The 22666-nt window shown below is 39.3% G+C and overlaps 3 protein-coding genes across 8 annotated transcripts; 1 reads left to right on the top strand and 2 right to left on the bottom strand.

Moving 5' to 3' along the window:
* Nucleotides 1-1305: 1305 nt before the first annotated feature.
* On the bottom strand, nucleotides 1306-7046 carry zgc:110699 (uncharacterized protein LOC325371 homolog). Its single transcript, XM_034058210.3, has 7 exons — nucleotides 6110-7046; nucleotides 5208-5344; nucleotides 4769-4825; nucleotides 4333-4409; nucleotides 4016-4160; nucleotides 3767-3860; nucleotides 1306-3441 (listed from the first exon to the last, which is right to left on the bottom strand). The coding sequence occupies exons 2-7, from the start codon at nucleotides 5284-5286 to the stop codon at nucleotides 3252-3254; spliced, it is 642 nt and encodes a 213-aa protein (XP_033914101.1). The 5' UTR covers nucleotides 5287-5344; nucleotides 6110-7046; the 3' UTR covers nucleotides 1306-3251.
* A 467-nt stretch (nucleotides 7047-7513) lies between these two features.
* On the bottom strand, nucleotides 7514-10805 carry LOC117434817 (putative nuclease HARBI1). 4 transcript variants are annotated; one of them, XM_059003148.1, is made up of 3 exons: nucleotides 10713-10805; nucleotides 9060-9781; nucleotides 7514-8513 (listed from the first exon to the last, which is right to left on the bottom strand). In XM_059003148.1, exons 2-3 carry the CDS (start codon nucleotides 9727-9729, stop codon nucleotides 8137-8139), a joined length of 1047 nt encoding a protein of 348 aa, XP_058859131.1. In that variant the 5' UTR covers nucleotides 9730-9781; nucleotides 10713-10805; the 3' UTR covers nucleotides 7514-8136. The 4 variants fall into 4 exon arrangements, with proteins under 4 accessions (XP_058859131.1, XP_033913371.1, XP_033913370.1 ...); XM_034057480.3 differs by lacking the exon at nucleotides 10713-10805 and adding an exon at nucleotides 10463-10616; XM_034057479.3 differs by lacking the exon at nucleotides 10713-10805 and adding an exon at nucleotides 10376-10471.
* Nucleotides 10778-20982, top strand: LOC117434587 (autophagy-related protein 13-like). 3 transcript variants are annotated; one of them, XM_034057168.3, is made up of 18 exons: nucleotides 10778-10914; nucleotides 11397-11478; nucleotides 11602-11682; nucleotides 12107-12226; nucleotides 12594-12640; nucleotides 12841-12981; nucleotides 13254-13294; nucleotides 13434-13530; nucleotides 13880-13978; nucleotides 14501-14594; nucleotides 15443-15541; nucleotides 16206-16298; nucleotides 17195-17334; nucleotides 17488-17608; nucleotides 17795-17872; nucleotides 18114-18227; nucleotides 18617-18745; nucleotides 19572-20982. In XM_034057168.3, exons 2-18 carry the CDS (start codon nucleotides 11410-11412, stop codon nucleotides 19647-19649), a joined length of 1641 nt encoding a protein of 546 aa, XP_033913059.1. In that variant the 5' UTR covers nucleotides 10778-10914; nucleotides 11397-11409; the 3' UTR covers nucleotides 19650-20982. The 3 variants fall into 3 exon arrangements, with proteins under 3 accessions (XP_033913059.1, XP_033913060.1, XP_033913061.1); XM_034057169.3 differs by lacking the exon at nucleotides 15443-15541; XM_034057170.3 differs by lacking the exons at nucleotides 15443-15541; nucleotides 16206-16298.
* Nucleotides 20983-22666: the final 1684 nt, after the last annotated feature.

The following is a 22666-nucleotide window of genomic DNA, read 5'->3' as shown; positions in this document are numbered from 1 at the left end:
CTAAAACGTACACTAAAGAATTTGCTGCCAAAATAAGATGCAAATGAACTCATGAACAAAAAGATCATGATTTTTCCTGGCAACCTTTTTAAAAACTACATTTTTAACAGATCAAGATTGAGAGGTTGTACAGCGCTGGCACATTCTGTACAATGGGATGATTGGTGCAGTTAGTAAATGGGGAAGACGCATGCATGCATTGACGGCTGTGAATAAGAAATACATGCCAATATATTTAATGCCTGACCGATGCACAGTTTCTCTTGGGATATTAGCTTGCTGCATCAGTTTGGAAACGCATAGTTTTTCAGGAAGGAAGGATGCAGCCAGACATTTAGTTTTGTTAATTTGTTTAGCAAAATTGTTAAATGCTGCTAATTTTTTGACGTTGCAGACAGAGCCAGTTTAGGGGCTGTGTGCGTCCATTGTCACTGCTGGACCACATGCAAGTGTGCAGATATTAATTTAGAAGAACAAATCTCTGCTCAACAACAGTAATTATATGTGAACCACCAACATGATGTAGCTGGAGTTAGGTCATCATATTTTGGTGCCTATAAATGAATGATCCTACACAGCATGACCATTGACGTTCAATGCTATTGCAAAACAACTAAAATACTCAAGGGAAAAATGTTCTACTTGGCTTTTGACACAACTTTTTTTTTTTTAACCTCGAGCACAGCGTTTATAATTAGAATTAGAACAAGAATAATACAATGTGTGCAAAATATATATCTTCCACTTTGTTAAACACAAACCAGAAATTATATATTTTTAGGTTTCATCTGAAGAATAGGGAATACACTTGCATGTGTTGCAACATGTGTAAAATGTTTATTGTACTTCAGACATTTTGTACGAATTCTGGTTTTAATTGTATGATTTTAATATTGAGGGTATACATACACAGCTGATCTATTTCTTGTAACTTTTTCCTCATCCACAAAAGCAACTTTTGACTACAACTATATATATATATATATATATATATATATATATATATATATATATATATATATAATATATTTATTTATTTAAATTTTCAATTTATTTTTTTCTTACAAATTTTTTTTCATTAAGTGCAGAATTTATTCTGTACTTTAGCCTCTCTTGTGATGTTATTTGTATGCCGTGTTGAGCAAATACTTTTTAGAGAATGTCAAAAAATTAGCAGCATTTAACAATTTTGCTAAACAAATTAACAAAACTAAATGTCTGTCTGCATCCTTCCTTCCTGAAAAACTATGCGTTTCCAAACTGATGCAGTAAGCTAATATCCCAAGAGAAACCGTGCATTGGTCAGGCATTAAATATATTGGCATGTATTTCTTATTCACAGCCGTCAGTGCATGCATGCGTCTTCCCCATTTACTAACTCAGCGATGTAGACTTTCAATCTCAATTTCTACAACAATGTGATCTCGAGTTTTCAGGTTTGCAAGCACTTGGTTTAACGGTAGTCATAGAACTTTCGTAATGTATTATTATATTAAACACACCAAGTAGAATGTATGGAAGCTATTTAGTAGCTGCTAATTCACGGTTTGCTTTTAGTTAACCAGACAATGTAAAAGGTTGTTTTTTAGTTTGTAAAACATTTACCATGCATTGCATATAAGGGATCCCAGTCCTCCCAGAATGTAAAGTCTGCTCCTGGCAAGGCTGACACTAGCTGCAAGTCCAGCCATTCTAAACCCTCCAATACCTAAATTGTCAACCTTAAAAAAAAAAAAATACAAACCCAAATATCAGAGCCAAAGTTAGTCTAAAGCTGAGGGAACACGAAGTGTCACTTTGTGACTTGGAACTTGGTTTCAGCACACTAGGTGACTTTCAGGCTGCTGCATGGCACACCAGGGGTGTTATCCCAGCACAACACACAGCCTAGAGTGCATTATTCCTATTGTATAATGACTCGCATTGTAAAAAAATAGCAACTAAGACTCATTTCATATGTCTAAAAGTGATTTTAATTACACACGTGGAAATAACATTCTGCCTCATAAAATAGTTCCTGGTTTCCATTTACAAACTGTAGTAAAGTATTAACTATGACGTTCTAATAGTACATTAATGTTACAGCTCAGGTTAATGTTTAAGCCTGCTCTGAGCCCCATGTAACTGCTAACTGCTTGCAATCGTGCAGGGTCTCTTTAAATCATCAATGGCTAAAGACCAAGGAAACATGTTAGTGTTGACCAATTAAGAAAACAATTGGTTCAATTAAGTAATTGTAAACTTGGGTGGAATGAAAACCAGAAGACCATGCGGCTCTCCAGGACCAGGATTGGCCACCCCTGGCTTATGCCATAGGGCTCTACGGCACTATTTCTGTCTGAGGCATAACACCGTTGTAGAACTGTATTAAGGTGTTCTAGCATGACAGTTTTCAAGTCTATATTTGTGTTACTCTCACTCACCCAGTCATAAAAAACTTTGACTGCCCAGTTGGTTTGTCGCTTCGTGGATGCTTAATTTGTCAAATTCTACCTTCTCTAGTCCCTCAGAGTCTATCTCCAGGTTTCTTTTTTATGTTTTTGTTCTGTCATTGAGAGGTGCTGTCTGGTCTTCTGGCTGATCTGTGTTTGAAGGCTCTTTGCCAAACGAGGTTTCCACAGTTGTCATGTTGTTAAAGGTAAAATTCACTTCAGGAATTGTGTCATTTTAGTCTGTGTTGTGGCAGATTGATTTGTCTGTCTAGGTTTTCAGTGAGGAGGTTGCCGGTACTAGATCTGTGATATGCTGGGATAACATCACGGGTCTGGTGCAAGGCTGACCAATCAGAGCTCAGGATTTTTTCTTGCCATTGTATAATAAGTTATTTATTACACAAACAATGGTTATTACATGCTGATATTATACAGGGTGTCACCCAAGCCACGCATTACAGGTAGAATTGTTAAGATTGGTTTTCTCTCCATTTCTTTCACTTGTGAAATGTGTCTATGCAAAGAATGAATTGAGATCATTGTGATGTGTGGTGCAGATTGTCAACAGGATGCAATTTAACAGAACACCCTAATCAGCATACTATGATGCAGCCTGTGATGCCTGACTTCTGGGAGACTCTGTGTATTTTTATTTCTTATTTGGTACTGCTTTATGTGTCCTGCTGTGCTGTTGCTAAAAAAAATCTTTAGTGTTTGCAAATCCCTACATAAAACAAAACTACTTCTGCAGTCATAACATCCCCTCTTTGAGTCCTGAGATCCTGAAAAACAACGTGGGACCCCAGACTCCCCGCTCCCTCACCACTGCACGGTCTTGCTGCGGGTGAGTCTGTTCTTCAGGGCATGTCTCATCTGGAGGAGGCGGGATCGCTTCTCCATGGCGATCAGGTGTTTGTGGAACTCCAGTCTGACCTCTCTGATCAGCTCGCAGACAGCGCCTTCAACAGCCGGGAAACTCTCGGCCACAGAGATCTCGTAGAAGCCACACCTAGAATAAATAAACTATGTTGCAAGTTTCACACAGTATAAAAGTCAATGCTGCAAGATTACTGCAGTAATTCCACGAGCGCCAGATAGTTGGCTGAACTGCCTGCCGTGTTAATTAATGTGGGGTAATGCCACCTGTGGAGGGTATTATTGATATTTAAAGTGCAAGGTCAAAGATTCTCAGCTCAGAAGTGCGGAACACAGGATCTTATTTGCTAAGACAATACGTGTTCATTTTTAGGCAATAAATACATAACTTCATGGTGTACGGACTGTACAAGAAGATCATTGTCTGAAATCTAACATTGACACAAAACAGTAAGTACCTTAGATCATTGGCCAGAGATTGCCCCTCCTCCATCCTGACAACACGCCCATTCTCCATATCGCACTTGTTAGCCACAATAACCGTGGGTATACCTGCAACACACCGCAGGGAGGCTATTACTGCAGTAAAAAATATTGCTGTGTGTATTAAAGTGCAACAAACTCCAGAGATTCATAATTCAACCAGTCAATTAACCGTAGGCGTCTGGTAATTCTGTGTTGGTAACTATAACCCCTCTGTGTCTCACCTAGGGTCTGCTTGACGTGGTCTATGAGTCTCTTGAGGCGTGACACAGACTCAAAGCTGCTGCGGTCTGTCACGGAGTACATGATGAGAAAGCCATCCCCCCACTTGATGGAGCTCTCCAGGGAGCTGGCTGCTGGTCCTACACACTGACAGTACAAAGCATTCTTCTATAAAATGAAAATTCCTATTTAAAATTAAAGGGTGCAAACAGTTAAGTTGCAAATAAAATCGATTTTATTTGGGATGTTTTAAAGTAAAAACACACCACCATAATAACACTACTAATAATAATCTAAAACATGCAATACATCTGTGTACCTGTTTATTTGCGGTGTCCAGGATCTCAAGGTCAATTGCTTCTTTATCCACTACTTTTCTACACTTGTATGTTACCTCTATTTAAGATTTTAAAAAAGAAAACACAAGACAGTTAACAGTGTCTCCTATAAAGGTAGCAGTATTTCTTTACCTGTTTATCTGTTTGTTTGTTTTAAAGTCTGGTGTGGCAGGGCAGAAGCCCTGCTGCTGTAAACAGTGTGTGTGGGAATGGAAGGCTGGCAGGGATGGGGTTAAATTTATCCCTGCCAGCAATCACAGGTGTGGCCGTTCCCCAATTAGATAATTGGGGAGTGGCCTCATGTATATACAGAAAGAGAAATCCTTTGTCTGGGAGAGGGAGAAGGTGATTTGTGTATTGTTTTTGGCAAATTTGATCAGTGATGTCTTCGCTATCCTGTCACATTTGGTGTGTTACCTTTTTTATGGTCATATTCTCCAATAAAGCGCTTGGTGATGAATCTGACACACAGAGCTGAAAGAAAGCAGAACACAATATTCAAAGCTAGCTTCAGATCCAGAAATAAAGAAAATACTTAGTAATGAATGGCAGAGATTGTGTGCACCTCCCTTTTGTGATTCTGTCATTAAACAATTATGCATGATGAATAATTATTTTACAAACACAGCAAACAACCTTGGACTAAAATGGACTGTTATTGACAGTACAGGGGTGGAATATGACTCCCAATGCATAGCAGTTTGATCCATTCCTGGTTTTACTATGAGTTTTATAAGGCACACCTGAGCTTGTTACCTATACACTGTGGCTAATCAAGCTCGTATCAAAACCTGGAATAGAGTCATTTCCATCCCTGGACTACTAAGTGTCAGTGAAATAAGCCCCCAGCTCTCACCAGTTTTGCCACAGTTATCCCGCCCCAGCACCACCAGTTTGGCTCGACTCAGCCTCCTCGCCTGGCTGCTCTCAGTCATGGTTTAAGGAGAAGACAGCTCTCCTTAGCAATCACTGCCATCAATACGCCATCTAGAGCTGTCCAGAGGAGTCACACAATGGAATGATTGGTAAACAGCAAGACCTGACTGTTCATTATGGAAGGGCTGTGGGCTAAACATTTTCAGATAAACCTCTGCCAGCTTGGCTTGTAAGATTATTTAATTAATCTAGCAGTTGCACAGTAGTGGTTCTTCTATGGTCCAAGACCCTATTCTAACCAGGTATTTAATTATTTAATACAACCTGTTGAGAGGGGAAGAGACACTGTGTTAATGCACCTGTTTAATACTATTTGCATTTCTGCAGCAATTCTGAGTTAGCCAATTCCATTTCAATCTGTTGAACCTACAACAAAACATACAAAATTAACAGACAAATACTGTTTGAAAGGCTGTCTTGATTGAATTTTCTGTATTTAGTTAATGTTCGACACTGTCTCTAGTCCAGAAGATTGTTAGTAGGCTCTGTTTGTATAGATCACAAAGAGGATTTGTCCAATTATTTTTCTCTTGGATAATTATTTTACTAATGAACAGTACAGCAGATTATACTCAGAATGAGAAAGCCCTTCAATTAGATGTCCACAATCAAAATACAGAACACATGTGACTGAAACACAGTGCACTGAAATTAAATTAAGAATCCACATCCAAACACAGATAACATATAGCCCACATTACAAAACATTGTAGTATAAACCAATACAAATTAAAAAACCAACAGAGGCAAATACATTTCTCAAATGATACCTAAATATCAATGACCCAGTACTTTCCAAAAAAACCCCAAATTGTTACTTACCTTAGCTTTGGAAAAAAATATGTCCTATAGGTGAATTATAAAATGTAAAGAAAGGATGAATACTGTAGATCTGCCCTTTAAAGAAAGACTAGACTCCTCACCCCCATACGACACGCAGTTCTGTACTGTTAGGTATGTGTTGAATGTTGCTGCTCTGTGTTACAATCACACGCCACTTAGTCTAGAAGGCAGACTGTTCCCCACAGCACAGGCATTAATTATTAACAGAACAAAATGACCAGGGAAAGGGTTTTATTATAGCAAACAGGGTATTTGTTCTTTTCCCATGCAGTATTTTTTTCTCTCTCCATGCATGCGTCACAGTGGGTTTGAATCTGAATTCGTTTCTGTAAAAACTTGTTTTCAGCTCTCATTAAACTGCACTTTGATTTATTGTGGTTGACAGGAGATCGTGCCGTCCCCTTTCGGGCCTGCTTTAAAGTAGCTCACTGGAGCCTACTGCCTGCCAATCTAGCAATGAAAACAAAAGTACAGCATTGTTAAGATTTCCAGAGAGACTACAGTCTACATGAAAATAACTTAAATTATATTTAATTTAGCTATATAAATGATATTTAAGTCAGCTTGTACTTAAAGTATGGTGCCCTCATGTTGACATTCTTTAACCGAGTGAAAAGGCCTGCTAGCTATCACTTGTGCTTCTTTCTGAACATATGTACACTGGGATAGAGGCACACACAGGGGAAGTTGTGAGAATGATCAAAATGCACCCTGATGTCTTCTAGCAGGATCTGAAACAGGGATGGGGTCAATTCCTTTTTAAAAGCAATTCTCCATTCTAATTCAAATTCCTTTGAAGCCTTCAATCAAAGAAATTGAAAAAGAACACTGGCCATTGAATTTATTTAGTTTCTTTTAGTAGTCCTAAACACAAAACAATTTAAAAAGTGATTTTTGTTTCTGCTCTTTTTTTTATTTCTCCATCAGATTCCTTAGGATTGTCAGTGTTTATATAAACAGCGCGTAATCCATTATTCTGTATGAAATACACTTCCTGCCATGTATTAGTCTCTTAAAATTGAAAACACTGTAACCACTTAACGAGGCACAGGACAGACAAAAATAGAATGTATTTTTTACTAGCATAAGACACAGCTTATTACAGAACACCTAAACCACTTTAAAACCTGCACAGCAGACTGTGAAGTTAGCAATAGGTGGTGTAAGGGGAAAAAATGCTATCGTTTGCAAGTTCAGTTTGACATTATGGCTTTCACCTCAAAACGTAAGGCAGGACGTTATAATGAAATACAAAAGTTTACAAAAAAGGTATGAAAAAAGGCAGCTTAGAACCACAGATAGGGGATAAAAATAAAGCACACATAGGATCATTGTGGTAAACTGTTAGAGCACAAAAAAAAAAAAACAGGCATTGTAAACTAGTCCTTTCAAAATATCTCAATAGCAGTTTATTAAACAACAATAGGTAAGGACAAAAATGAAAATAAAAGAACAGAAAAAATCATGTTTGATGCTCTTTAAATAAGCTGATAGAAACATTTTTGTAACTATCAGAATAATTCAGACTAGCATCAAAGGCTTCTTGAAGAAAAGAGTGGTTGTGGATCTGGGAGGGCAAGACGGCAAGTTTGTAACCAGCATCCTGAAAACTGACATCCTATTGAATTAAAGACCTCTACTCTTCAGCGCTAAAATCTGGTAAACACATGCACAAGGAATACATCCTTTTGTAACTGATTATTTAATCTGGAAACAAACATGCAGAGTTTATATGTCAAACTCAATCAGATTCAGCGGAATTGATGCTTCTGAACTGAACCTCATCAAAACACCCACCCCATTTCCAGCTCAAAAGTGATTTCATGCAGAATATAGAGCAGATTCTGGAATCCATTCCTCAAACAGGCAGCTTGAACCCAATTAGATTGTACATATAAACGTGGCAAGCGTGAGTGACGAAGCACACGCTACCACTCTTCAAGGAGACATCCCATAGCCGGGAGCATAGCTCAAGTCTCGTTTTTGTTTGATACAGTATATACGTATTAACTGAAATGGTTGCGTATCAGTTCCTGCCGGATCCGGAATGCCTCCGAGTCCATGGATTCCATCGGCTCACACCCCTCCTCCGACTGCTCGGGGTTTTCTGTCCGTTCGAAAGTCCAGGCATCCAGACCCGTCTGCAGGGATACATTGTGGAGCACACAGCAAGCCAGGATGATGTGGGAGCACTTCTCTGGGGAGTACTGCAGATAGCCCTTGGACCCGTCCAGGCAGCGGAAGCGGGTCTGCATCGCCCTGACGGTCCGGTCGATGATCTCGTGCGTGGCGGTGTGGGCCATATTGTAACGGTATTCTGCAGGGGTTTCTGGGTACTGAAGAGGTGTCATCAGCCATTTCTTGAGAAGGTACTTGCTATCTCCTAATAAGAAAAAAAAAAAAGAATGCTAGCCTTGATTTTTTTTCATTGTTTATATAATAAAAATGATTGAAAGTAAACTTCCTCTACATTGACCAAAGATGCCCAGTATAAAAACAACAGCACTTTGCCTCTCACAGGTCATGATGTGGGACAGGATCATACCGACTGGCCCTAGCAAACTCACCTAGTGCTCAATCCACTAGAACAAGGGTGGCCAAAGTCAGCCCTTCTACTCCTGGTCTTTGTTCCTACCCTGTTCTAAATTGATTCAGACCTTAAAGTAGTTAATTACCTCATTTTACATGTTAAATGTGGAGTAGAATGGCCCTCCGGGAACATGATTGGACAGCCCTACACTAGAGGGAGCCATGAGGATTAATGTCACCATCTAGTGAGAGCCAATGGAAGTACATTGGACACCTTGGTATCACATGGTAACACAATTCTAATAATAATAATAATAATAATATAAAAAAAAAAACATAACAAATAACAATTGTGTCCAACAGGTGCTAATAAAAAATAAAACTGCAATTCAAGACTCACCTAGCAACCAGCCATCATGGCTGTCCTGCTCCTCGAACAGCCTCTTCAGAGATGACTGCTGAAATACTGCAGTGTCCAGCAGTCCCCCTGGCCAGTGAGTCTCAGCGCTCAGCAGCAACCCTCTGGGGTCACAAACCAGCTGGCAGTTGATGGAGTGGAAGCCCTTCCTGTTCACGTAAGACAGGTCTTCAGCATTGGGCGCCTTGATGGCGATGTGGACACAGTCCACCACCCCCAGAACGCTGGGGATTCCTGCGACTCTGTAGAACTCTTCCCTGGCCTGCTGCTGGGTCGCCTCGTCTCTGGAAAACCCAATGAACTCTGCTGCTTTTTCTGCCAGCGCTTTGGTCACGTTGGTGACACAGCGGCTCATGGAAGCCTGGCTGATGCCAATGGCGTCCCCCATCCGCGTCTGGAAGGACCCGGAGGTGTAAAAGCCCAAAGCGGCGAGGATTTGTACTTCTGGGCTAATCGCTCTCGATCTCTGCGTGGGGCGCGATAGAGTCTCGCCCAGCATTTCCACTAAATAGCAGATGAATTCCCGAGGAAAGCCGAAGGTAGTTAATAAAAACTCATCCGATACCGTGTCTATGTCGAACCTGTCCAGCGTCCGGTGACCACGACCGTACAGAAGGAGGTCGCAGTCCAGTACCGCTATAGGAATGGCCATTTAAAAACACTGACCTGTAATCCGTCAGACGTTTGTATAGGTAGTATAAGCACTGAAAGAGAAGAAAAACAAAGACAAACAAATTATTCCCCAACCTAAACAAAAAAATCAAAGAAATAGGTATCAACATATTGAGGTTGACTGAACAAAACCCTACTCAAGTAGCATACCTCACATTTGTTGACGTCGAAATGTTTCAAATGCAGTGTGCACTCTGACGTTGTGAAAAACTGATTGTATAACGTAATAAACTAGGTGATATTTAAAACGTAACTAAGTAGTCTTTATATTTAAAAAAAAAAATAATTGTATTATGTACCATTGATTCATCTAAGGGCACTGCCAACATTAAGATCGGCTTCTAGTTATCGTTTATAGGTATGTATCCAGAATGTATAATGAAATGCATATATATATATATATATATATATATATATATATATATATATATATATTTAAGATTCATAACTGAAAATGATCAATAATTAATGTTACTGCACCTGTACAAAATCACAATTCTGACATCATCACAGTACTTACACGCCGGTACACACATGTGTAGACCGCACAGTTGTTCAAAGTTTACACAACCAAATACACGGATGCACAAATAATGTTCAATACATCCATTACAGTACAAACCTACCCCAAAACCAAACAGATAACCTCACACCACAGCTCTCATTAACCACCCGCTAAATCAACAGCGAGCTCCTCTCACTGCTTCCCTTACCTTCCATTGAGTGCCAGGCAGAGCAACGGGCTCGACTAGAAAGTTTCAGCAAAAGCACTTTCGACGGTACTTGTCATATCGGTAAAGAATAGTGTAAAAATGCAAACGGAATAAAATATAGAAGTGTCTGAAAGATCTACTGTGTTTAACGCGTATGTTTGGTTTCAGCCTTCGTCTAATTGTTTATGTTTACGCTTCTTAAAATGTCGAAAGTTGCATTTTCGGTCGAAACACTGCTGGATATACTTACATTGACCTGATGAAAACAAACGGAAAAAAAAATGGAGCAGCTGGCACTGGCTGATTCGCTGGATTTGTGAACCCAAATAAAACCGTATTTCAGCAACACAGCCCCTCCGGGGATTGCAAATCTATACCCAGCTCACAAACCTTTACGCGAGAAAACGAAATTCTCGTTAGAGGACCTCGATAATCTGTGTGTGGAATGAGCTGTGAGTATGGTCATCGCTAACAGAAAGCACAGACATGTTTACTGTTTACATACAGACGCTAATGGATATCTGTCAGCATGTTGTTAAATTCAGTGTTGCTTTTTTATTGTCTGTGTTGCACATATCATTTTGGTTGCGAGCTTTTGTGTTGTCAACCAGTTCGCTCTGCTATTAAATAATGTTCTGTTTATATACGTGTTAATAATAATAGTATTACTACTATGTGGGGTTGGTGGGGGCAGTGTTATTTAAATCCACGTTTCTCAAACAGTGTAACAGTAACGAACAAAATACATTATGCGAATAGCAACCGCGGTTTTCGATATTCATGACGTGATACCCAACAAAAAGGAAGCAGGTGAAATACGTTTTGTTTATATAATGCGTTCTGTTCTCGAAATTGCCATTCGATATTGAAACACTGTTAGCACACGTCTTTTAAATGAAAAGTCAAAATGGATTGAATTATTTGTGTTTTAAAGGTTTTCCTCCATAATGGACAGTGATCTGAGCCCACAGGATAAGAAGGACCTGGATAAGTTCATTAAGTTTTTTGCCTTGAAGGTAATATTTCTGAAGGAGAGTATAGCTGTGCTTAGTTGCTATCAATAGAACCTCTGTCGAAACATAACCACTTAAATCCCAGAACGCCTCTCCACTGTTTCTATTTTTTTCTCCCCCCACCAGACCGTACAGGTAATTGTTCAAGCTCGGCTTGGTGAAAAAATCTCTACGCGCTCCTCTTCTTCCCCGACTGGATCAGACTGGGTAAGCGCCCGCTGCTTATACCAGACTTGAGGATTTCAATTTAGTGAAGTAAATCATTCTTGGGGTTGAACTTCCAATAAAATAAGTTTTTGAGGGATCAAAGCCTTTAGGTCGTAGACACTGTCTCCTGTAAGCTATGTCTTATATCTTTTCAGGTGACACTAATGACCTAAAGATGTTCCACTCGCTGTACTCTGAATCCGAGTCATTGTAACCTTTGTTTTTCACTGTACTGACAAGGATTGCATGGCCTTTTAATAAAGCTACATGTTGTGCTGTTCTTCAAGCTGTAGATGCAGCCTAGGTCACAGTGACCTACTTTCTTATGATTATGACGCCATGTGTTATTTATAGTCTTACCTGGGGTGTGTACATTACTGATTTGATTTTACCATCAACCATTATTATTGTGTAATCTTTTCAGTTCAATTTAGCAATAAAAGACATCCCCGAAGTTACCCATGAAGCTAAGAAGGCTTTGGCAGGGCAGCTTCCAGGCATTGGAAGGTCCATGTGTGTGGAAATCTCCCTTAAAACCTCAGAGGTATGTTTACAGAGGAATCCAGCAACAGATAGGCAGGGGTGGAATAAGACTCCCATTGCATAGCAGTCTGATCCACTCCTAGTTTCGCCATGAGTTTAATACAACACACCTGAGCTTGTTACCTGTACACTGTAGCTAATCAAGCTTGTATTAAAACCTGGAATGGGGGAAACTGCTGTGCAGTAGGAGTTATTTCTATATGTATATGTATTGTGCATTTGGGATTAGTCATGTCTTTGCTTCATAACAAACATTGCAGATGCCTATTTCTCTGAGCAGGCACATGGCTAACAAATTATTGTTGTTGTAATTTTATACTAGTAATTCAGTAGCAAAACTATAATGAAAAGTATTTTCCTTATTACAGGGTGACTCCATGGAACTCGAAACATGGTGCTTGGAAATGAATGAAAAGTAAGTGCTATACACTGCAGAATTATGTTTTATCACTTTTAAAACATGTAGTGGTAGTTTTAAATAATTTCAAACTTCTTGGGTTTGAACAATTCCTATAACGTGTCATACATCCTGCAGCTAAGCATGTAGAATTGTATTGTTTCACTTGCAGACTTAAGAGCGCTACATAACTGCACCTGATCCTTGTGTTTTTGCAGGTGTGATAAGGATATCAAAGTGTCGTACACTGTTTACAACAGACTGTCATTGCTACTGAAATCCTTACTTGCAATAACAAGGGTAACACCAGCATACAAGCTGTCCAGGAAACAGGGACATGACTATGTCATACTATACAGGTAAATGGACATGGTATGAACTGCAGATCTTTAACCACCATTACATTTTATCTTTTTTTTTTTTGTTTGTTTTATGTTTTTCTTTCATCATAATTCCAATCCACCTGTATTGCTAGGTTGGATAACGACCCTGCCTTTAAACTTGGATGTCATTTAAGTAAAGACTTTTATACTTAAAGGGAACCCAATTCCTGAATTCACTTTTAAGCAATTTTGATGTATTGCTAAGAACACTGTGGTCGCATCTTTCAGCCAGTGTTTCTGTTTTGCAGGATATATTTTGGTGAGGTGCAGCTCACTGGACTGGGCGAAGGTACAGTTGGGTTTCACTTTATTACAAGAAGTACAGGGTCCCTTTTATTTGAGGGCCATTAATAACAGCCATTTAATTGCTAACTTATTCTACGTCACTGCTAAAAAACCTTGCTGCTTTTGTCTGTAATTTCCTCCAGGTTTTCAAACTGTACGTGTTGGGATAGTTGGGACTCCAGTCGGCACCATCACCTTGTCCTGCGCTTACAGGACTAACCTGGCCTTCATGTCCACCAGGTAATTCAAGACAGACAGGCTACATTTGTAAAACAAAAAAAATAATGTCTTGTTTTTGATACTCTCTTGAGTATTATATGTGTTAAAGTTATACATATCGATGCATGAAGTTTGCACACCCCTCGCCCCCATTCTATACCGTTCCCTACAAAAGCAGGTTCAGCACATATCAGCTAAATAATAGCTTGCAGCTGTTATCTCCGTCTCATCTATTAAGTAGGATTAGAGATAAGTGGATTTAAGATTCTTGACACTTTAAACTGTGGCTCTCTCTTGCTCAGAGATGTATGGGCTTGATATGTCAGCTGTAAGGGACTCATTGAAACATGTCACCCGTTTGTATATACAGACAGTTTGAGCGGACTGCACCCATCATGGGGATCATAATAGATCATTTTGTGGATCGCCCCTTCGCTAACATGGGACATATGCATCCCTGCAACTACAGGTAAATTGCAGTTTCATGGAATGAATATCCAGCTCACAGGGATGGAAATAAGACTCCCATCGCATAGCAGTTGATACACTCCTGGTTTTACTAGGAGTTTTAAGATGACTCATCTGAGCTTGTTATCGCTACACTGTGTCTAATCTTGTATATTTAAACCTGAAATTGGTGAAACTGTTATGCAATAGGAGTCTTATTTCCATCCCTGTGATCATCTCTTTTGTTAACCTGCGAACAAAGCAACACAGCATGTTTCTGTTTTATCAATAACCACGTTGATTTGTTTGTATAAGTTAGTCATTTTGTAAATGTTGAGGCTTAGCAATGCTATTGAAGGTTCAACACCAGTTTAACATGTACTGTATATATTAGTTACAAAATCGGGCCATATTTATTGCTAATTGGAACGCTATTTTGCTTTGTGTGAAAACAGCAGTTTTCAGTGACTCCCAGGTTTGAATGCTGACTTCAATACCTAAAACCTGTTCCAGTTGTATTGAAGGACAAATGTTATTTCCGTAGGACAGCAACTGAAGATGAGGGTGTGACATACCCTGGTGTTGAGGATTCACAGGAAGTCTGCACCACGTCGTTCTCCACCTCTCCCCCTTCACAGGTGACTAAGACAAAGAATTGAAATCAGGCCTAACATGAACCTGGGAGTTTTTGTGAACAAGGTGGCAAAATATGTAGTTAATTGTTGTAACTTGGACTGAAACTTAAGAGCTACCCTTCCTTCATCAGGAATAGCTAATGGTGCTTTGAATTGGGGGCTGAATGTTTTGCAGCAGGTTTGTTTTGTTTTGTTTTTTTTATGTTCTGGTAGAAGGCGCTTTCTAGTCTGTGGGCATCATACTTGCAGCTTGGTTCATGACATGGCATGTTAACGAGATTCTGACATGCCATTTGCCCAGTTGATCTATGTTGGCTCAGAAAGCCTTGCATTGAATACATGTTTTAAATTATACAAGAAGGGGAAAAACAGCAGTTCGCATTGTTGTTCTTGCTGTGGACTATAACACTACTGTAGAGCTTGATTTTGGACCTAGTAGCTGACAACTTAAATGTCGGCAGCCTAAATTCGGTATTCAGAAAATAATAATTAGGAGGGAAAAAAAGAAAGGGCTTGGATTACTCTGGGTCTTGGGTATTCTGATATACTGATGGGTTTTTTTTTTATGCACCTGTATTTATCATGTTGAGCACACCGATGTATAAGTCTCATTTTTATTTACAATTAAAATTGGCATTATATTTAAAAAGGGACCTTATACATTGGCTTCCAGCTGGTGACTTCATGTGACATTATACCTACCCTGACTTATGTGAAATTGCAGTCTGAGTTATCAAGTCACTGGTGTGCATTTGTCCTTTTATTCATTTTCCTTTTTAGAAGTTTTGTTTTTCTTTCTCTCTTTCATCTCTCTTTCTTTGTTTTGTTTCTGTGTACGTCTTTGTGTGTAGTGTGTGTGTACTGTAAGTAAGGCACATTTTCAGACACCTAAATCTGCAGTGATGGACACTCTGAAAGTCCCCATCATGGGGTTGGCCTTTTCCCACCAAGTGAGTCCAGTAGAGAAAAAGATATTTGCAGTGCGATACTGAATTCTGAATTTAGACGATAAATTACATTGACTTTGTTTTGCTTCATTTAACCATTCTGCGTAGCCGAAATCCATTTTTTAGGTGGTGTGTGTGTGTTTATCTGGTCTAAATAGAAAACGTGATTCATTTACACAGCACTTGTTGAAAACTTGTTCTGGAAGCGGTTCTTGATAAGTGTTCTGTTTACCACAGGAGGGCAAGTGAAAAAAGACATCTAAGTTAGGGATGGAGGTAAAAAACCTGAAACTTCTTCCCTGGCAATGTCACGCCTAGTTTCTCCTTTTGGACAAGGGTTTAGAATAAAATTAATTCTGTTACCTTTATTGTGAACTCAACAAGCATGCTCCTGAGGAGATATAGCTGTAGTTGATGTTCTGTAACTCTATCTAACTCTTTGTGCCGAGTTGTTGAAAATGTAGTTTTAATTAAAACTGTACCGGTTAGAGATGAAAAACATTTTAGAAAAATCTTCAGTCTTCTAACTCATTTTTCTGGCTGCATTGCTATTTCCTGATGATTGTTTAGCCTCTGTCTTTCCCGTCTCTCTCTCTCTCTCTCGCTCTCTCTCTCTCTCTCTCTCTCCCCCCCTCTCTCGCTCTCGCTGTCTCTCCCCCTGTCTTAGCTGTACAGCTCTCGTCTTTCCTATCATCCACCTGCTCTCGGATCAGCTGACCTTTGCTACCAACCAGTCTTTAACGCTGCCCATCCTCACCAGGTAACCAAACCCAGAGAATTGCTGATTATATATCAATGGCAAAACATTTGCAAGCTGATTTGACTTTAGCAGGTTATCTCTATTTTACCCCAAAACCAGATGAAAGTTTAAAAAAAAAAAAAAAGGACCTTCTCTGGTGAAAAACAAAATAAAATGCACATTCCCCATCTTTATTGATCTATATGCCAAAATGATGCTCTCCACACTAGAAATTACCAGCAATGGGGAACATTTTTTATTTATTTATTTATTTTTATAAAGAGTTTCCTGGTGGTATCCCTGTCCGGTATTATTGCTTAACTGCTTATCCAACCAAAAGTGACACATTTCACAACAGAGACAAAAACTACTTGTTGTAAAGGATGGCTGCAGAAACGAATAGTCAAAATCAATTAACCACATGAGAGAACCCTAATAAATCAATCTAGTTTTCATATATGTACAGGATTTAAAAAAAAAAAAAAAAAAATAGTTCTAGCTGTATTTAATGTGGTCCCTTTTTGTGTGCTTGCTGTTCAGCAGCATGTAGTGTGGAGTAGTGGTTAGGGCTCTGGACTCTTGACCGGAGTGTCGTGGGTTCAATCCCAGGTGGGGGACACTGCTGCTGTACCCTTGAGCAAGGTACTTTACCTAGATTGCTCCAGTAAAAACCCAACTGTATAAATGGGTAATTGTATGTAAAAATAATGTAGTTGTATGTAAAAATAATGTGATATCTTGTAACAATTGTAAGTTGCCCTGGATAAGGGTGTCTGCTAAGAAATAAATAATAATGATATGAAAACATTTCATGGTGATTTGTTTCCTATGCTTTGGTAATTTAGATGACTATTTGGTCAACTGCAATACTGTTTGAAAAGATTATAATTTCTTAACGTGGTTTTGTCTTTTCTCAGATGGTTATCCCAGGGAAGGAGGGTGGAGTGCCCCAGGCCCCAGTGCAGCCCTCACATGGCATCCCGGCTGACCAGGGAAGAATGCCCACCTGTACCCCCTCGGGCATGGCTCGCCACATCCCAGCAACCCCCTCCAGCAGGTGACTACACTACACAAATGCATAAAGATCATAATAGTTTCTTCTCAGTACCACGTCTGTCCAGTGGTACTAAAAATAAATGCTTAGTTATACATTCAGAATGAATGTTTGTACTGCCCACTGATCCCCATGATGTTTGTTCTTTTTGCAAAGTGGGGAGGAGGCGGAGACATTATCCCAAAGCTGTGAGGTGAAGAGCAACTCTCCACCAGACATCCTAGAAACCACCTTCACAAGGAAAGTGGGGGCCTTCGTCAACAAGCCTGCTAACCAGGTGACAGCAGAATCCTCCAGTACAATTCTGTATATAGTCATGTGCTAAATATAACGTCCTATAGCATTTCACGTCCTGCGGCTGCGGACTGCAGCATTAGGATATTATTATTAAGCCTAGTAAATTTGGCCCAATTTTGTAAATGGGGATTTCTTTTATAATATTGCAATACTTTGTCGGTTTCAGGTGACCACAGCATGTTTGGATTTACCCTTTGCTGCTTTTGCACCAAAGAACTTTGACATGGAGGAAAACGACCTTATGGTGAGCAATCAGAGGTCAACTGCTACTGTATAATGATTTAGTATTTGTTGTTTAATCTACCTCTCCGTGTTAAAACAAGGAATGTTCACATTCTGGTCTTCAGCCCTTCTTTGATCTGCATACCCCCTGGCTTCTATCCCTGGATAGGTTTAAGACTGCAAAGGCTTTAATGCATTTGTAATTAAGTAATTGCACTGCAACTGAATTGTTAATAGTCTTTTCTTCCATATTTGTTCCCCAGGTCAACCCTCCTGACTCCCCAGTGGTTGAGTCTCCGCTGCAGGGGAGTTTGCATTCTGATGGCTCGACTGAGAGCAGTGGGCATTTGCAGGACGACTTTGTCATGGTGGACTTTGTAAGCACTTAGTAATTGTAGCCGTGATTCCCTCTCCTGGGTGGTGTACCATCTTCCGTTTCTTGGAATATGAGCCAAGCCTGTAGAAACTAGGCCAAGTCATAGCTTGCATCATGCTCACCGTTGTGTGGGCTTCATACCCTTATTAAAAAAGACACGTGCATCAAGGTTTAGGTCGAATTATTTATTTCAATTCTGGCCAGCTTTGATTGCCTTATAAGTTTAACTTTTTCTGGTGCTTTTATACCCTTTAAGACTTAAAGCACCCTGCGCATCATAAGATGTGATGCAATTATTTTATTTTTTTTTGGTTGCTTGAAACGGACCCCATGCTCATTTGATTAGGTCTCTTTGAACATCTCTTTGATTGTGCTTCACTTGTGTTTCAGAAACCTGCCTTTTCAAAGGATGATCTCCTTCCCATTGACCTGGGGACGTTTTATCGGGAGTTTCAGAACCCGCCTCAGCTCAACAGCCTCTCTTTTGACGTCAGCGCACAGTCCATGGCAGAGGACTTGGTAAGGCATGCTTAAGCTTTGTAAAGGGTAGTAAAAGGTGGTATTGGTGGCTGTTTTAATTGTAATCCAGGTTGTGTTGGCAACCGCAAATAATAATCCCAGGCAATACAACTGTTTTAAACCACAGGTTACAGTCCCAAAATAATAAACACACACAACACAAACACGATCACAGTAGTGCAGTGCTCTCCGGGTTGGTACTGGCCTTAAGCGATAGCTCCCGGTACGCATTAGCCGTCTAACGAACAAACAAATACAATTAGAAACGACAAAACAAACAAACACTAAACACTCACGGTTCTTTTATTCCACTCCTTCAGCGGTTCCCTCGCAACCATAACAAAGGAGCAGTTCCATCGGCCACGTCCCCATGGTTAGCGAGTGCAATCGCTTTTCCTCCAATCCGCGAATGCCACGTCGCTTCCCGTCTGGGGTGATGACTTGGTGTACTGTGGCTCCGCCCCCTTTCTCAATGACCGACTTCCACCTTTCTCTGGAATGAAGTCAGACCATCCAGTCCGGGCCACACTGTTCCCTTCACACAGCGCCCTCACAGGTCGGGAGGGAGATTTATAACCAAGATTCATTCTTTCTCTGTCACAGTGGCACAGGGATATTTAAAATGTTTTGGGGTTTGCCTCACAAACTTACAGGCCAGTTTAGGAGTCCTCAAGGATCAGAAATGGGAGCTGGCGTTAACTTCAATGGGACTGAATCGAGCAGCCCTGCTGTAGGTGTTTATTTGAACTTGCTTTTACTGTGGCTTTAATGAGCTAAATCCTGATTTGTTAATGAAACCTTTTTTTTTTTTCCCCCCTGTCTGTAGGACACGCTACCTGTGAAGCTGGCCTTGTATGAGCAAAAAATTGATGAATTTGATGCTTTCGTAGAAACCCTGCAGTAAGATGGACAATAACAAATGCTTCAAGCTGCCCTTCCCCTTTTTCGTCATTCTTTCTGAAGCCAAAAAAATTATAATTGTATTAAACTGGATTCCACATCAAATATAGGGAAACTATGTTCTATTGTTTTTAGTTTTTCTACATAAACCAAACGGTTTTTATTTTCCAAGCAGCTCTGACTCCTCTCTGACCAATGCTGTTTGTATTGTAATGCTAAAGGAGGAAACATTATTCATTTAAGTAAATTATTTGCATGGCGAAGTCCACTTTTTAAAGAAACACATTTTGGTTGGTTTGAACTGACTGACTTTCTTAATTTATAAATCACAATGTGTTTTCCCTTCTAATGCATAGAATCTGTAGCCATGAGCCATGTTTTCCTCTTTTTTTGAAAGCTTCGAGGAACAGTGGATATAGCTGCTTTTAACATGGGATTTGAAAATAAGGTTAATGACATTTATTTCTGTACGTTATGTGCTTCTTGAGACTCGTGGCTGGGACTTCAGTAAATTAGTTTAGACCTGCCATTGTGTCTACAGATACAAGCTAACCTTGTTGTGGAATTACTCAAGCATGTTCACAGAATACAATACAGATTTAGTTAATGCACTACATCCCTTATGAATCACCAGTTTAAAATATAATAGAGTGTCACAGTTCTCAATTAAAAGGACTGTTTTTTATTTAGCCTTAGAATATTTTGCACTTTACCTGCCACGGTATGTTCACCACTCTCATTAAACTGAAATAACATTGTCCCAAACATTGTTTATATGGCATGGTTGTGTAATTATGTAATAGAACTTGACATAACCTTTAATGTGTAAGCCTGCTTTTCAAAACTGTTCTGTTCAATCATACACTGTAAGAAGGTCCCCAAACATAGCCTATATATAGAATGTATATATTTTAAAAGAAATCCATATTGTTTAGATAATATATTATGATCCCTTTAATTATTCCACATGGTGTATCTTCATCTGCTGTCATATTTGTAAAGGAAAGCCATAATAATAAATTGTGTAACTGTTTTAAAAGTCTGCATGGAGATATATATATATATATATATATATATATATATATATATATATATATATAAATTATGTCCGACATCAACCCACCCTTCCCCTAACCCTAGCCCTCAAGAATCATCTGATGTCCTGAAGACAGTTTTTAGTGGATATACCTTTGTGCTGCGGTACCTTTCAAAGCAGGACTACACTTACCAGAATGCACTGGGAAGCGAGTTGAAAATTCTGAACTGTCCAAACAAGGGGTCAACTAGTGTTGGATTCTCCGCAACTCTTTTGTCTTAATAAAAAGCGCGCTGTGTAACTATGCCTCTGAAACGAAAATCATTTTATGTTGCAACAAAGCTGGAAACTTTATTGATCTTTTGAAAAAAACCAGTAACGCAGGCGTATCTCTGTCGTGAATATAGGTTGTCAAAAAGCACTCGGCTTGTTCGGGAACCGTGCGGCAAAGCAAAATTGATTAAAGAAAAAAAAAACGATGATTTGGGATTCTTGCATGCTGGATTACGATTTGGTGCACTTGAAAACATTCATGTACGATTGATTTTGAATAAAAGTTTAGCGTCAATTCGGAATTTTTGTTTTCTTGTACTGTGTTTTAATTCTTTAACGAAAGCAAAGGCAGAATACTACGTACATGAGATAACAGGTTCATGTAATTCTAATTTATTTGCTATAACGAACTCCTCGATAAAACGAACAAAAGGCTTGGGACCCCATCAGGTTCGTTAGCGAGGGTGTACTATATATATATATATATATATATATATATATATATATATATATATATATATATATATATATATATATATATATATATATTTGCTCGTTTTGAAACTTAAAAAAACTATCACTATATAAAGGCTATGTATAGTTATGTAATGACTCTGTACTTGGCTTGGTTGACATCCCTGCTCAAGCGCACGTACACTCTTCAGTGTTCTCTTCTGGGTTGTGTGCGGCGATCTCTGTCCTCTTTCCCCAGCGGGTTGCTCAGAATGTCTTGCTCACTTTCTTCTTCTTTCGCCAAGAAATATAATCAGATTCCTTATAGTGAGTTGATCTATTTGATACCAACCCACGATGCGAAGAGTCAAATAGGATTTACCTACAGGGTTCTGATTAATCCTTCAATAATCTGGGCTAATAAGGACAGGATTGTTTAATGTTTTGCAAGCCGTATCTGTCTTGTTGTGTGTTGTAATGCTAAAATTGCAACAAAGCAGGCACCTCCGTGAAGTGCTTGATAATATATTGAATCAGGCAAAAAAAATTAAACAATCCTATCCCCAAAGCATCTATTTCTAAGAGCGTACCGTACATGCCGTTACCTACTTTTCTCTCTCACACACGGAAAAGGACATGCAAATAAGATTTTGAATTGGCACAAAAGCCTGGTAAGTGTGTGTCGCTGTGTCTTTAAGAAAAAACTGGCTGTGATGGCATTTGTGGAATCGGATTGGTTGCAGTGTAGTATCTACTAGCGTATGTTTTTCAATGAATAGTCCAAGATGCTGGAGCATACCGTACAGATAGTACCGTATCTTAAATAAGAAGAGTCATGAAGGACGTGTCTTAGACATCGACAGGCTCCCGTTTCATCTGGACGCATAAACAACAAGGTATAAATGTTTTATTTAGCTGCATGAGTAAGTGTGTGTATGTGTGTGTGTGTCACTACTGCACACGATTGTATTAGAAGTGAAGTTATGTTTAGGTATTGCTTTGTTGCAGTTTACGCGCCCATCAAATACTAGCGAGAATTGCACTATCTTGTCTTCTTGTTCTGTAATAATTCTAGTACTGTACTGAAGTTTTCATTTTGCAATATGAAATGCACCCAAAGATGACTTTCATGTGATGTTGCCTTAATCTGCGGAACCGCTAATGCAATTCAGAAACAATAGATACCCGTTCAATAATTAAACGCTGTTTTTATTTACAAGCACCAGCATTTTGTTAAATGATATGTTTGTGGAATACCA

This window comes from Acipenser ruthenus, chromosome 28 (genome assembly GCF_902713425.1).
Source record: "Acipenser ruthenus chromosome 28, fAciRut3.2 maternal haplotype, whole genome shotgun sequence".
Classification (NCBI taxonomy): domain Eukaryota; kingdom Metazoa; phylum Chordata; class Actinopteri; order Acipenseriformes; family Acipenseridae; genus Acipenser; species Acipenser ruthenus.
Note: the sequence above shows the minus strand (reverse complement) of the source record. Positions and strands in the feature narration are given on the sequence as shown.